Here is a 14498-nt window from a genome sequence, read left to right on the forward strand (position 1 = left end):
CAACAAAAGTTGGGACAGAGTTAAAATAAGATTGAAAAGTGCACAGAATATTCAAGTAACACCGGTTTGGAAGACTCCACATTAAGCAGGCTAATTGGTAGCAGGTGAGGTATCATGACTGGGTATAAAAGTAGCGTCCATCAAAGGCTCAGCCTTTGCAAGCAAGGATGGGTCGTGGCTCACCCCTTTGTGCCAAAATTCGTGAGAAAATTGTTAGTCAGTTCAGAAGGAACATTTCTCAACACAAGATTGCAGAGGATTTAGGCCTTTCAACATCTACAGTACATAATATTGTGAAAATATTCAGAGAATTCAGAGACATCTCAGTGCGTAAAGGGCAAGGTCGGAAACCACTGTTGAATGCGCGTGATCTTCGAGCCCTCAGGCGGCACTGCCTAAGAAACCATCATGCTACTGTGACAATTATAGCCACCTGGGCTCGGGAGTACTTTGGAAAACCATTGTCACTCAACACAGTCTGTCGCTGCATCCAGAAATGCAACTTGAAACTGTATTACGCAAGGAAGAAGCCATACATCAACTCTATGCAGAAACGCCGGCCAGTTCTCCTGGCCCGAGTTCATCTCAGATGGACCGAAAGACTGTGGAACCGTGTGCTGTGGTCAAATGAGTCCATATTTCAGCTAGTTTTCGGAAAAAACGGGCGTCGAGTTCTCCGTGCCAAAGATGAAAACGACCATCCAGATTGTTATCAGCGGAAGGTGCAAAAGCCAGCATCTGTGATGGTATGGGGGTGCATCAGTGCCCAAGGCATGGGTGAGTTGTATGTATGTGAAGGTACCATTGACTCTGAGGCGTATATTAGGATTTTAGAGAGACATATGTTGCCATCAAGGTGATGTCTCTTCCCAGGACGTCCATGCTTATTTCAGCAGGACAATGCCAGACCACATTCTGCACAGGCTACAACTGCGTGGCTTTGTAGACACAGAGTGCGTGTGCTTGACTGGCCTGCTGCCAGTCCAGATCTTTCTCCTATTGAAAATGTATGGTGCATCATGAAGAGGAGAATCAGACAACGGAGACCACGGACTGTTAAGCAGCTGAAGTCTTATATCAAGCAAGAATGGACAAAATTTCCAATTGCAAATCTACTACAATTAGTATCCTCAGTTCCAAAACTATTAAAAAGTGTTATTAAAAGGAAAGGTGATGTAACACAATGGTAAACATGCCTCTGTCCCAACTTTTGTTGAGTGTGTTGCAGCCATCAACTTCTAAATTTGTGTATGTTTACAAAATACAATTAAGTTGGTCAGTAAAACTATTGAAAATCTTTTCTTTGTACTTTTGTCAGTTAAATAAAGGTTCACGTGAATTAACATATCACAGATTTTTGTTTTTATTGCATTTTGAAAAATATCCCAACTTTTCTGGAAATGGGGTTTATAGTAAAAAAATAAGTAGTGCAAAAAGGGAGCAAAGTAGTGAGGTGGTCTTCATGGTTCGTGGTTCCGACCAAGCTCGGGCCAAGATATGACGCGGCTCCAGATTAACATCCAGCCAGATGTTGGAGATTGGTGGGCAAAGGACTCTTGCAGTACAACATTGGGATACAGCACCAATGAGCACAGGTCAAATATGGTGGGCAGGGAGGGATGCCAGAGGGAGAGGGGAGGTGAGACCATGGGCAGGGAGGGAGCCTTGAGACACCCAGTGAGTGGGTAAAAAGTAGTGCAGCAAAAGTAGTGGTGAGGGAGCTAGGAGTGACACAGCAGGGCTCTGGTATTTGTGCCTGTGGCCATGAAATAGTGTGATGGGCAAAAATGATTGGGAGTGGACATACTGAGCTGATGCGCTGCACAACTCTATGACTAAAATTAACACCACCTGGTTATATGGTGAAAATAAAACAATTCACAAGAGGCCCTCGGAAATGGATTGGATTGTAAATCTACACTATTTCACGGCTTAAGTATGCTACAAAGGTTTGGAATTGCTTTATTATTGTCACATATACTGAGGTACAGTGAAAAGCTGGGCGTGCATTCTGTTACAAAGTGCATTCAGTTAAAACAAGATAAAACAATAACAAAACGCAGAATAAAGAGCAACAGCTACAGAGAAAGTGCAGTGCAGGCAGACAATAAGGTGCAATATCATAACAAGGTATTCTGAGGTTAAGAATCCACCTCATCATACTAAGGAACCATTCAATAGTCTAATAACAGCAGGGTAGGAGCTGTCCTTGAGTCTGGTGGTATGTGCTTTCATATCTTCTGCCCAATGGGAGCAGGGAGAAGGGACAGTGTCTGCATGGCTGGGGTCTTTGATTGTGCTACCTGCTTTATTGAGGCAGCAAGATGTATAGATGGAGTTCATGGAGGGGAGGCTATTTTCATGCTGAGCTGTGTCCACAATTCTCTGCAGTTTCTTGCAGCCACGTGCACAGCAGTTGCCATACCGAGCCGTAATGCATCCAGACAGACGCATTGATAAAAGTTGGTAAAGGTTGATGGAGACATGACTAATTTCTTTAGCCTCCTAAACAAGAAGATGTGTTGGTGAATTTTCTCGGCTGTAGCATCTATGTGGTTGGGCCAGGACAGGCTATTCATAATCTTTATTCCTTAGAACCTGAAACTTCAGGCATCTCAACCTCAACAAACACTATTTGCTGAGGACAGGTCCCCTCTCCTCAGGATAATCAGGAATGTGTTGAGGGTCTCTTCTATAAGAAGGTATGCACAAACCTACTGTATTGTCAACCCCACTCACCCCTTAACAAATTCATGCATACAATCACCAAAACTTAATTACTAAAATAATCTTAAAAACTCACGAGGTTAGAACATAACATGATGGAAGAGAGGTTTAATTTTTGCCAGGCATTCAAAGCGCTTATAAATGTTGATCAAACTGAAGCATAAGCTATGTTTTTCTTTCCACTGATGTGCCTAACTTGCTGAGTACTTAGATTAAAAAGAGTTTTTATTTAAAGCAGTTTGTTGGGCTCAAGGCAGCACGTTTACTGATGTTGAAGATGTACAGCTAGGCTTTATCAGCTTGAAACCAGGGCTAAATGGGTTCAATTATGAAGAAAATTTACTTGGGGGGAAAAGAGCTGAACTCCTTTGAGTTTAGAAAACCAAAGATTCTATCTACTCTTTTGGAGTAAGCCAGAAAGGGTTCTTCACACTAGGCCAATGCAGCAGCAGCTTGCAACAAAAAGCCATGGAGGTTGTAGGTCAACGGAAAAATTAAAGTAATCATTTTTTGTTATGTATGGACATAGAAATGCTGAAATACAGGTGTCCCCCGCTTTTCGAACATTCGCTTTATGAAACCTCACTGTTACGAAAGACCTACATTAGCTCCCTGTTTTCGCTAACAGAAGGTGTTTTCACAGTTGCAAAAAAAGGCAGCGCGCGATAAAAGGCAGCGTGCGCCCCGAGCAGCCACTCTCCCCCGGATTCGGAACTGCATTCTCGCTGGCATTGCTTAAACACGTGCCTGTGTTTGCAAGATGAGTTCTACGGTATCGGAAAAGCCTAAAAGAGCTCGTAAGGGTGTTACACTTAGTGTAAAACTAGACATAATTAAGTGTTTTGATCGTGGTGAACGAAGTAAGGACAAAGTGAGTTTGGCTTGTGGAAGTTGACGAAGATGATACTGAAGAGGTTTTGGCACCCCATGACCAAGAACTGATAGATGAAGAGCTGATGCAATTGGGAGAGGAAAGGATAACAATCGAAACTGAATGCAGTAGCAAACGGACCGAAAGTGAAGTCGTCCAGGAACTGAACGTGAGGCAACTGCGTGAGATTTTCGCTGCAATGATAAAGTATGACTTTAATTTTGAAAGGGTATGTCGGTTTAGGGCATATTTGCAAGATGGTTTGAGTGCTTACAAAGAACTGTATGATAGAAAAATGCACGAGGCTAGCAGTCAAGCAAGCCTTCAGCAGACGACGAACTTCGATTGCGTCGCCTCTGATCTGGGCCAACACTTACGTGCCAGGCGGCACCTAATTAATTAGCTTGTTTATTTTGGCTTTTTTCTTAAAGATGTGCTGGGTGCGTCTCGGCTACCGCCGCATTCTTCGCGGATCGGTATCGGTCAGCGGCCCGGAGGGTGGGGGCCACTGCACCACCCCAACCTCCGACGACTCAGCCTAACACACCATCATGTGTGCTCGATGTCTTCCCGATTCCCGTAAATGATACTACACTGTACATACATTATTTCTACTTTATATAGGCTGTGTATCTTTAGGTGTTATTTGGTATGATTTGGCAGCTTCATAGCTTAAAGGTTACTGGAGAGAGTGTTTTTGCCCAGAGCACTTGCGTGACATTTTCGCTACGGAGAACAGTGCAGGCAATGATTGTAGAGAAGTATTTCTACTTTATATAGGCTGTGTTTTTATCATATCATTCCTGCTTTTACTATATGTTACTGTTATTTTAGGTTTTATGTGTTATTTGGCATGATTTGGTAGGTTATTTTTGGGTCTGCAAACGCTCACAAATTTTTCCAATATAAATAAATGGTAATTGCTTCTTCGCTTTACGACATTCCGGCTTACGAACCGTTTCATAGGAACGCTTTACCTTTGGATGGCGGGGGAAACCTGTAATCTAGGCAACTCAATCTCCAAGCACATCAGTCATGATTTATTCAAATGGAGAAGGTGAGTAGCAACTGAGACTGAGTCGATCATACAATAAGCACAACTCATTTTTGTTCAATGACCATCACCCAGGGAACCACAGCATTATCTGGCACCAAATATAGATCCTAAATATTCTTTTCACACTTAGTTAACCTCAGTCATTTTAACTTTGCAAAACTAGACTTTGTTTCACTGAAACATGCAAGATATTTTGATCTGGAATCCTTCAACCATATGGTCAAGGCACCACAAGAATGAAAGGAGCTAATATTCATTGGTTGCTCTGTAAGTAAGCAGCTGACCTCAAATTGCACATATCAAGGAAACGGGAAACATTTACTTAACTCTCAAGATTACTTTAACTGCAAAGATAAACATTATAGTTGCATTCTAATTGAGTGGCAGATATTCGCAGAGAAGGTTTAAGCGTTGGGTGTATGCTGTAGCCCTCAGTATACAAATTCAGTTTCAGAAATAAAAAGTACAACTTCTCTGAAAGTTAAATCTGTCCCACTGGGTGCTGATCAACAGAAATAAAACATTGGTCCAGAATCAATAATGAATATTTCACTGAGGAAATGTAAAACAATTGTCAAAATAATAACATACAGGAAAACCTTAGTCAGTCCGCGTCAGTTCACAGAATTATTGAGCCATTGGAGGACAGAGGAAGCCAACTTCCTGTACAGCAATCCCATCAGATCCATTCCTTGCTTGTTCCCTGCACTGCCTGCAGGGAACAAGCAAGTCTCTTTCAATAGCCTCTCCAAACTGCTTCTGAAAGTTCTGACAGTTTCCATCTCCTTTATGGGCAGCAAGTTGGAGGCAAAAATTATTCTGTAAAAATGTGTTTCCTCACAGTACTCTTTCATCAACTGCTCTAAAATTTAAACCCCTATTCCTGGTCTGTGAGCCTGACACCAATGGGAACAGCTTCCCTCTACCCATCTAAACAAGTCATGATCTCATTATATCAGATGAGGTCATTTGGTCAATCAGGTCCATACCTGCACCCAGCACATCAATACCATCAGCCTCTTTCCTCCTTCCCTTATTTATATGCCCCTGTAACTTATTTATTCTCACATATTGTCAGCAGTACTTTAATTCTTGCACAACTTAGGGATAATTTACAGTTGACAATTAATCTTCCAGCATCTTTTGGGATGTGGGAGGAAACAGGAGTACCAAAAGGAAATCCCACATTCACAGACAGAACTTGCAAACTCGACTTCAGAGGTAGCATCGAATGAGGAGACTCTGGCATTGTGAGAATGCAGTGGCAACCACTGCACCACACTGCTAGTCTTCATACATGTATACCTTTATCAAAGCTCCTTTGTTGCTTCAAGAATCTTATGCCCTAACTTCCCCAGTTTGTGCTCCAAGAGGACCACAACCTTGTCATGGTTTGGAGGTTTGCGTGTCTCAATGACCCAGAGAATGTTGGCTGGAGTCAGGGCTTTATGCTTTGGCTCTTGGTAGGATCACCCATGCCAAACAGATCAAAGGGTAGAGACCAGACTAAGAGTGGTCCACTGGTCTCCAGATTTGGGGGTTCAGCTCAACAGCTAACAACCCTGACTGGTCAAACAAAATTATTACAGAAACAGCATTGAAGAATCCTTCTACACCTGAGTGCAATGGCATTCCTGAGCCTCCACCTGGAACTTGCATGACTGACAGCAGTGAAAACCGAGAGGAAGCTAATGACACGATGAAGGAAGTTCGGAACACCTCCACAGATGGAGGACTTTTACTGCTGTCCTAGATGCCAGCATCGTAACGGCAGTAAGTAAGTCCCCTGTCTGTCAATACAACTGAAACTCCTCTTGCCTGGAACCACTGTTGTGAATTTCTTCTGCCTCCTCCATTGAAATTCACACCCTTCCTTATGTGTGCTGACTTGAATTGGACCAACCAATCCAGCTACGGTCTAATCAGCATTTTCTACAGGCTTAATACATCCTTTTTGCCTTCCATCCTGAAATCTGAATTCCAGGGCCCCACTTGTTTTATAAAATCTGGAAACATACCGAATTGTGAGAGAGAAATTATGTTTCATGTCAATAACCCTTCTATGTCCCTCTCCCCAGAACGCTGCCAATCTGCTAGTATTTCTAGCAATTGTTTTTATTTGAGATATTCAGATCTTTGATTTTCCATGTAATCTAAATTGTGTCCTACTGTTCTTTCTGCCAACCGTATCACTAACACTTTTCTGTATGATATCATTTACCCCTGTTCTAATAGTCCCTTACTCCTGGTAGTCAGTCCTCCTTACTTATTTCCACACTTTCAAACTACGTATCAGAGAAATAGGACTTCTGACACTGAGCCCGAGGGAATATCTCCATTTATCATGCTGCAGTGTAGAAAAACACTTTCTGCCTTCATTTCCTGATCAGGCTGTGTCTATCATTTAATTACATTGACCTTTTTTTTTTCAACACTCTCCTTTGTGTTTCAAATTTATCCTAAAGAGTCCAATGACACAGACAGAGGAAATTTGGCCCATTAGGGTCATGATGACTCCCAGGGGAATAATCCTAGCAGTCCCATGCAAGGCAATTTCTCTGTACCCGGCAATCTATTCTCTCCCACACTATTATCCTATGATTATTTTGCATTAAGCTACAGTAAAGGGTAATATACAGGGATCAATTAGCCTTCAGACATCAATTGGGGGACGTGGGATAAACTGGAGAAGCTGGAGGAAATAGAGCCAGTCACCAGAATAACATGCAAATTCCACTCTCAGAGAGCACTTTGGTAAGTAGATCTGAATATCTGAAGCTGAGAGGCAGTATCACTAAATGCTGTGTCATAGTGTAGCCCAAATGTATACATTCTTTTCATCAACCTTCTCAGTTAAGTACATTTCAAACCAGTTAGAGAAACACAAGTTGCTTTCAAACAATCCATACAAGAGCTATTTTATATCAGGTAACAATTTTCCAAGTGTCTTAGTGTTTCCGTGATGGAGATTCAGTTGGCTGGCCTTAATTGTGTGGCTTATCCCTACACATTTTTTATGAGCAATCTCCAGTAGTCTGACACCTACTCTCACACTCTCACATCATCTTTGTAAAATAAAACTAACTTGTTTTTATTTTTCCATTTCTTTGACCTGAAATGTTAGCTGTTTCTCTTTCCACAGATGCTGTCTGAACTGCTAGTGTTGACAGCTCTAGTGAAATGCTAAACTATTATATATCAAAGACATACTTTAATCATACATACACCATGCCACATTACAAGAGTGAAACTTGCAGCAAATACCGCAACATGTAGTAAAACATACAAACTAGCTGTGCACTTTGTACATACCTTCCACATTGTGCAGAGATGAAAGAGACTCTTCACTTTTCGCAGAACGAAGTGTTCCTGAATCACCCTTTGCTGATAAAACAGAATCACAAAAGAACAGGATGAAATCAGACAGTCACAACTCAGTTGCTACTGAGTCAATAACTTTAAACCTCCACCAGTAAGGATTAGATGACTGGGCCTGAGTCTGGCAGGTTCTGGCTTTGTGACTCAGAAGGGTAGGGGTGAGAAGAGGAGGGCAGTGGTGATAAAGGATTCAGTAGTTAGGGGAACAAACAGGAGATTCTGTGGATGTGAAAGAGAACTCAGATGGTAAGTTGCCTCCCAAGTATCAGGGTCAGAGATGGCTCAGATCAAGTCCACAGCATTCTTAAGGGGGAGGATGAGCAGCCAGAAACCATGGTTCATATTGATACCAATGACAGAGCAAGGAAAAGTGATGAGTGGATAAGAGAGCTAGGTAGGAAGCTGAAGGGTTGCTGCCTGTGCCACACATCAGTGAGGGTCAGAATAGGATTTGGTAGATGAATGTGTGGCTGAGGGATTGGTGCAGGGAGCAGAATTTCAGATTTGTGGATCATTGGGATCTCTTCTGGGGAAGGTATGACCTATATAAAAGGGCCAGATTACACCTGAATTCAAGAAGACCAATGTTCTTGCAGGCAGATTGCTAGAGCTGTTGGGGTGGATTTAAACTAAGTTTTCAGGGCCTGGAGAAGAAGAGTGATAAGTCAGAAGATGGGACAGCTGGTGTTGTTGGCCAGAAAGAACTACAGTCTACAAATCAGTGAATTCCAATGAATCAAGGACAGTGAAAGCAGACAGACCAAATGTCTTTGTTCTTGCCTTGAGGTCAAAGGAATGGAGGCTGCCATTTGTGAAGCTGCTCCGCATCCTCGATTTTGTAAAATGGTTTTGCTTGGCAGAATCAGTGTTTTAGAGTAGACACAATGATGCTCCAGGTAATCACCTGGACTAGATATTACCTCCAAGTAAGAAATTATTTGTGAGGTGTTCTTTGGTTAGATATAACATGCAGGTTTGTGAAAGGGGTCTGTGTCTTCCCTGAGTGATTCAAGCTAGTTACTGGTTTGGTAACTGACTTAGAACAAAGAGCCATAAAATTACCAGTTGTCACTTGCAGAAGAGGGCAATAAATGGAAGCTGGTTTGGATCAGAGCCAATAACGTGTTATAGGTCAGTCAGATGACCCATAGCTAACGACATTGAGGATGCTTGAACTGGTAAGGAATGAATATAAAAGCAGAGGCTTTGAATGCAAAGCAGCAACAATTCTGGAGAATAACGATTGCAGATACAAGTGTGAGCGACCCTATGTAAAACACATGGAGAGTGGATTGGGACTACGAGGAACGCCTGGCCAGCAAAGCCTCCCTTGCCTGGATATTAACTTTTCTATTCTTTGACTATTCAGGAGAGACAGGGAAACCTAGTGGGTGTGCAAACAGGTGCTTCGTGCATAAATTCACATGCTTGTTAGTTTAGACAATAAAGATACTTGTCAGTAAATACAGATTCTCCCTGTACCTCTCTGATCATTACGACCAAAGAGTAATCCTTGTAACAGCGTAAAAGGTAGATGCAGTGTGTAGAGACGGTGAAGAAGGATAGGAGGTGGGTAGGGCATAAAAGTAGTCAGTTGGATGGGTTGAAATGCATTTACTTTAATATGAGAATTATCAGGAACAGGGTGACGAACCAGTACATGGAACAACATTGTGGCCACTACAGAGACTTGGCTGTCACAAGGGCAGGAATAGATGCTGGACATTCTGGGGTTTAGATGTTTCAAAAGGGACAGAGAGGGAGATAAAAGAGGAAGGGTAGCGGCATTGTAATCAGGAGTAGAATCACAGCTGCAGAAACGGAGGACGTAAGGATCATCTACTGAGTCAGTGTGGGTTGAAGACAGAAACAGGAATGGAGCAATCACTCTACTGAGAATATTCTATAGATTCCCCGTGCCCCCCCACCCCCAAGAGCGACAAAGACACTAAGGTGCAGATCGGGAGGCAGAATTTGGAAAGGAGCAAAAAATAACACAGTTCTTTTCATGGGCGACTTCAAATTCCCTAATATTAATTGGTTCCTCCTTAGAACAAGGGCTTTAGATGGGGCAGAATTTGTGCGGAAAGGCCGACTAGAGGAGAGGCCATATTGGATATGGCACTAGGCAATGAACACGGTCAGGTGGCAGATCTCTCCATGGGTGAGTATTTCGGAGATAGTAACCTCAAATCCCTGACCTTCAGACAAGAATAGCAGCAGGCAGTATGGGAAAGTATTTAATTCGGGAGGGCTAACCATGATGCAATTAGGCAGGAACTTGATAACTTAAAATGGGGAACAGATGTTCTTAGGGAAATGTACAATGGAAATGAGTGAGCCGAGTTGCCAGGGGTCATGGTAGAGGCAGATACAATGAGGATAATTAAGAGACTCTTAGAGGGACACATGGATGAAAGAAAAATGGAGGGCTATGTGGTAGGGAAGGATTAGATTGATCTTGGAATACGTTAAAAGGTTAGCACAACATCATGGGCTGAAGGGCCTGTTCTGTGCTATCTTCTATTATGTTTTAGCTTCAGTTTCCCTTGGATTCATATTGTGTTGAAGCTTTTAAAACAGAAACAGCGTAGATCTTCATGTGACATGCCAACCAACGCAGTGGTTTTTTTGCCTTCAGCAAGGCATCAAGAATTATCAAGAATTAAAGCACAACTAACCCTTGTCATCACCCACCTGTCAAAACCATGGATTTCATCTCTGATGGTTCACTGGGATTACGATGTAGTTTCCGTTTGACCACAGACGAGGATCTGCCAAGGTTGAAGAAAGAGCGCCAAGTGCCAACAGGTGACTTCTTCGATTTGCTGGTTGTCCTCTTCCTAGATAACGATGGTAAAAGAGTCTCTGTTAAATAATTGGCCACTCTGTATTTGAAACAGTCATGCAGGTTGAGTGATAACAACGTGAGTTATCATGCAAGAAGCAAAAAACTGCAGACGATGGAAAACTAACATTACAAGTTCATTAATGCCCAACTGGGCATGCAGCATCTATGGAAATAGACACAGAGTTTATGTCTGGGATCAATGATGCCTGGGAGACACAGTGGTGCCATGTTCATACAGCTGCCTCAGAGCTCCAGGCACCAGATTTCATCCCTCCCTTGCATACTGCCTATGAGAATCTATGTGTTCTTATGAGTCAATGGGTTTCCCATAGGTGTTCCAGTTTCCCCTCACATCCCGAAGAATGCTGGTGGTTAACAGTCTGCTGCACATTACCTCTCAGTGTAAAAGAATCAAAGGGGAATTGATGGACTTGTGAGAGAGACAAGGCTGCTGGGTTTATAAGGAAATGAGACTAATGGGATTGCTCTGTTGTGTTGGCCATGGTGGATTTAAAATAAGGAAGAAAATATCAAACTTGAATGGGTCAAGGACAGCGGAAGAAGACAGAGCAATTGTCTTTCTTCTTGCCACCATGTGCTTGGAGATGGAGGCTGCCATTTTGTTGAACTGTTTTACATCCTCCATTCTGTGAGATGAAGTCAGACATCCCACCACTCCCGGAAGTTCCGGGAGTCTCCCGCATATTAATAGTGGCTCCCTGATGCCCGCAAATTATATAAAATGTCCCGGAAATCAATTTTTTTGAGAGAGAAAGCGAGCAAGTGAGACCGAGAGAGAGAGACAGACAGACAGAGAGAGAGACAGGCAGACAGAGAGAGAACGCACGCAACCACGAGAGAGAGAGAGAGAGAGAGAGAGAGAGAGAGAGAGAGAGAGAGAGCACGAGAGCGACCATGAGAGACAGAGCGCGAGCGTGCACCGTGGCAGAGTGTTCCAAAAAAAAATATAAAACGTACGTCACCTCAGACTACACTAAAGTGTACCCCTGCCTAATAGGGGTCAAAATAATGACAGTGTTGCTCGCCGCACTGTTTGCAACAGTGACTTTTCTATTGCCCATGGTGGGTTAAGACTGTAAAAGACATGTTGAGGTGAGATTAACAGGTGTCATTCATTCATTAGCATAGCTAACGTTATTTAAACTAGCTGGCTAGCTGCTAAGGAGCTACTCTATTGCAGATATCCCACCTCTCCTGGAAGTTCCAGGAGTCTCCCGCAAATTGATGGTGCTACCTCCCTGAAATGAGTTTTTGCAGGGTGGGATGTCTGTGAAGTTGCGTTGCTAAGTAGACACAATGATGTTTCAGGTAATTTGCTGGACTAGAGATCATTTCTAAAGAAGAAGTTATTTGTGACGTGTTCTTTGATATAATATAACATGCAGGTTTGTGAATGTTAGGGTCTGTGCCTGCCTGGAGTAATTTGAGCTGGCTACTGAAGAGAACAAAGAGCCATAAGTTACAAGGTGTTACCTCTGGATCGGAGCCAATAAAAAGGTGTTAAAGGTCAAGCAGGTGATATATAGTCAAAAACATTGAAAGGCAATATTTGAATTGATAAAGAATGAATACAAAAGTGGACATTTCGATTGCGCTATCAGCAATAACTTTTTCCAGAGAATCATAATCGCAAAGAAGCCCCATGCCAGGGGCTGGGAAAAGAAAGGATTGATCGTCTGGCCAATGGAGATCCCCTATTTCAGTGTTATAAATCGGAAAAGTGATCCACATGAGAATAGGTACAATGGGAACAGTGGAATTCATGTCTTAAGTTTTTGGCCTGGGGTTAACATAGTGACTTGGTTGTTTGTGCAGAGACAATAAAGTGTGAGCTCTGATTAATTAAAAGTTGCCTAGTGAGTTTCCTAACCTAGTTCCATTGACAAATAGTCAACAATTGGGAAGGTCCATGGATTTGATGGGCCAAATGGCCTCCTCCTGTTTCATAATAAGTAAGTCAGATCTTTCTGAAGGAAAGTCATTGTCCTGAAATGGTGGCTCTTTCTTTCATACTATATCCTGGCCTGATGAGTATTTCCAGCAGCATCTAAATTTGTGCATTCCGACACCCTTAACTTTGAAAACTGTGACAGCTGTCAGAGCAATTACTTTACCAAATGCTACAGAATGGTCCTGAAAACTAGAATGGCAATTGAATCATTGTAATCAGATTGGCAACAAATATTTGGACCTGTTTTGAGGGTAACTGACAGGAAACAAGGCAGTTGAAGGGATATGAGGCCAGTTTTGTGAAGAACGACTTCTCCATACCACCAATCTCCATCACAACTCTTCCCCTTTGCTTCAGAAATGGGAGGGTGGTGGGGAGAGGGAGCGAGCAATCAGAAATGCTTCCCGGAGTGTTACCATCACAGATTAATGCCATGTACATTTCTAAACTACTTTGGCAATGAAAACATTTCAGATGGTGATGATTCCACTTACCTGTCAATTGGGAAGTCAATGACCGTATGGAAGCGTCCCTGTAATGCTGCAGGCCCTTCACCGACCTCGATGTACTTGCTGTCTGAAGTGAGAGGGGAGCTGATTTGTACCTGAGTTCGAGCCTGGGCTTCCTCCAAAGTCAGCAGTTTTGTGGAAGGGGATGACACCAGCAAGGACTTGGGCCGAGACAAAGATATATGTCCTGCGAAGCAAAGCAAAGGAACTGATAAGAAAAAGGAAAAATTACCTGGAACAGACATCTTTGACAAGCAACATGGCAATAGACAGTTTTCAAAGGGCTCACTAGAAGTTATATTTCAGTGATAAACTGGTATTAATCAACTGACTTAAAAATATGAGGGAAATAATTTTGGAATATCTTGAGCAATACACACAAAATGCTGGAGGTACTCAGCAGGTCAGACAGCATCTACAGAGGTGAACAAACAGTCAACATTTCGGGCCAAGACCCTTTATTAAGACTGCAAAGGAAGTGGGCAGAAGTCAAAATATGAAGGTGTGAGGAGGGTGAGGAGTAGAAGCTAGTAGGTGATAGGGGAAGGTGCATTGGTGGGAGAGGGTAGGAGGTGATAGATGGAAGAGGTAAAGGGTTGAAGAAGAAGGAATCTAATAGGAGATCATAGTGGACCATAGAATAAAGGAAAGTAGGTAGGGAACTAAAGGGAGATGATGGATAGGTCATGAAGGCAGGGGAGAAGAAGGGGTGAGAGGTAACCAGAATGGAGAAAGAGAGAGAGAGCGAGAGTGCAAGTGAGTGAGAGAGAGAGAGGGAGGGAGGGAGGGAGGGAGGGAGGGAGAGAGAGAGAGAGAGAGACAGAGACAGACACACACAGACGCAGACAAAGAGACACAGAAACAGAGAGACAGACAGACAGAGAGAGATGACTAGCAGAAGTTAGAAAAATCAATGTTCATGCCATCGGGTTACCCAAACAGAATATGAAGAGTTGCTTCTCCAACCTGAGTTGGCCCTCATTATGGCAGTCAAGGACAGACAAGTTTGGAATTGGAAGTAGAATGGAAATGGGAGAACCTGCCTTTGGAGTGGACAGAGAAAAGATGCTCGACAAAGTGGTCCCCCAATCTGCATCGGGTCTTATTGATGTAGAGGAGGCCTTACCAGGAGC

At 42.9% G+C, this 14498-nt stretch overlaps 1 protein-coding gene across 16 annotated transcripts in view; it reads right to left on the minus strand.

Annotated features, from left to right (window-relative positions):
* Positions 1 to 14498, minus strand: part of LOC140185133 (rho GTPase-activating protein 32-like) — a 583009-nt gene that overhangs the window by 21373 nt on the left and 547138 nt on the right. For all 16 annotated transcript variants that reach the window (XM_072238473.1, XM_072238466.1, XM_072238464.1 and 13 more), the window contains 3 exons: positions 13351 to 13552; positions 10731 to 10876; positions 7968 to 8039 (listed from right to left, as the gene is read on the minus strand). In XM_072238473.1, coding sequence (XP_072094574.1) covers positions 7968 to 8039; positions 10731 to 10876; positions 13351 to 13552 — 420 coding nt within the window. The remainder of the gene's footprint in view (positions 1 to 7967; positions 8040 to 10730; positions 10877 to 13350; positions 13553 to 14498) is intronic.

The sequence above is a fragment of the Mobula birostris genome, chromosome 20 (genome assembly GCF_030028105.1).
Source record: "Mobula birostris isolate sMobBir1 chromosome 20, sMobBir1.hap1, whole genome shotgun sequence".
Classification (NCBI taxonomy): domain Eukaryota; kingdom Metazoa; phylum Chordata; class Chondrichthyes; order Myliobatiformes; family Myliobatidae; genus Mobula; species Mobula birostris.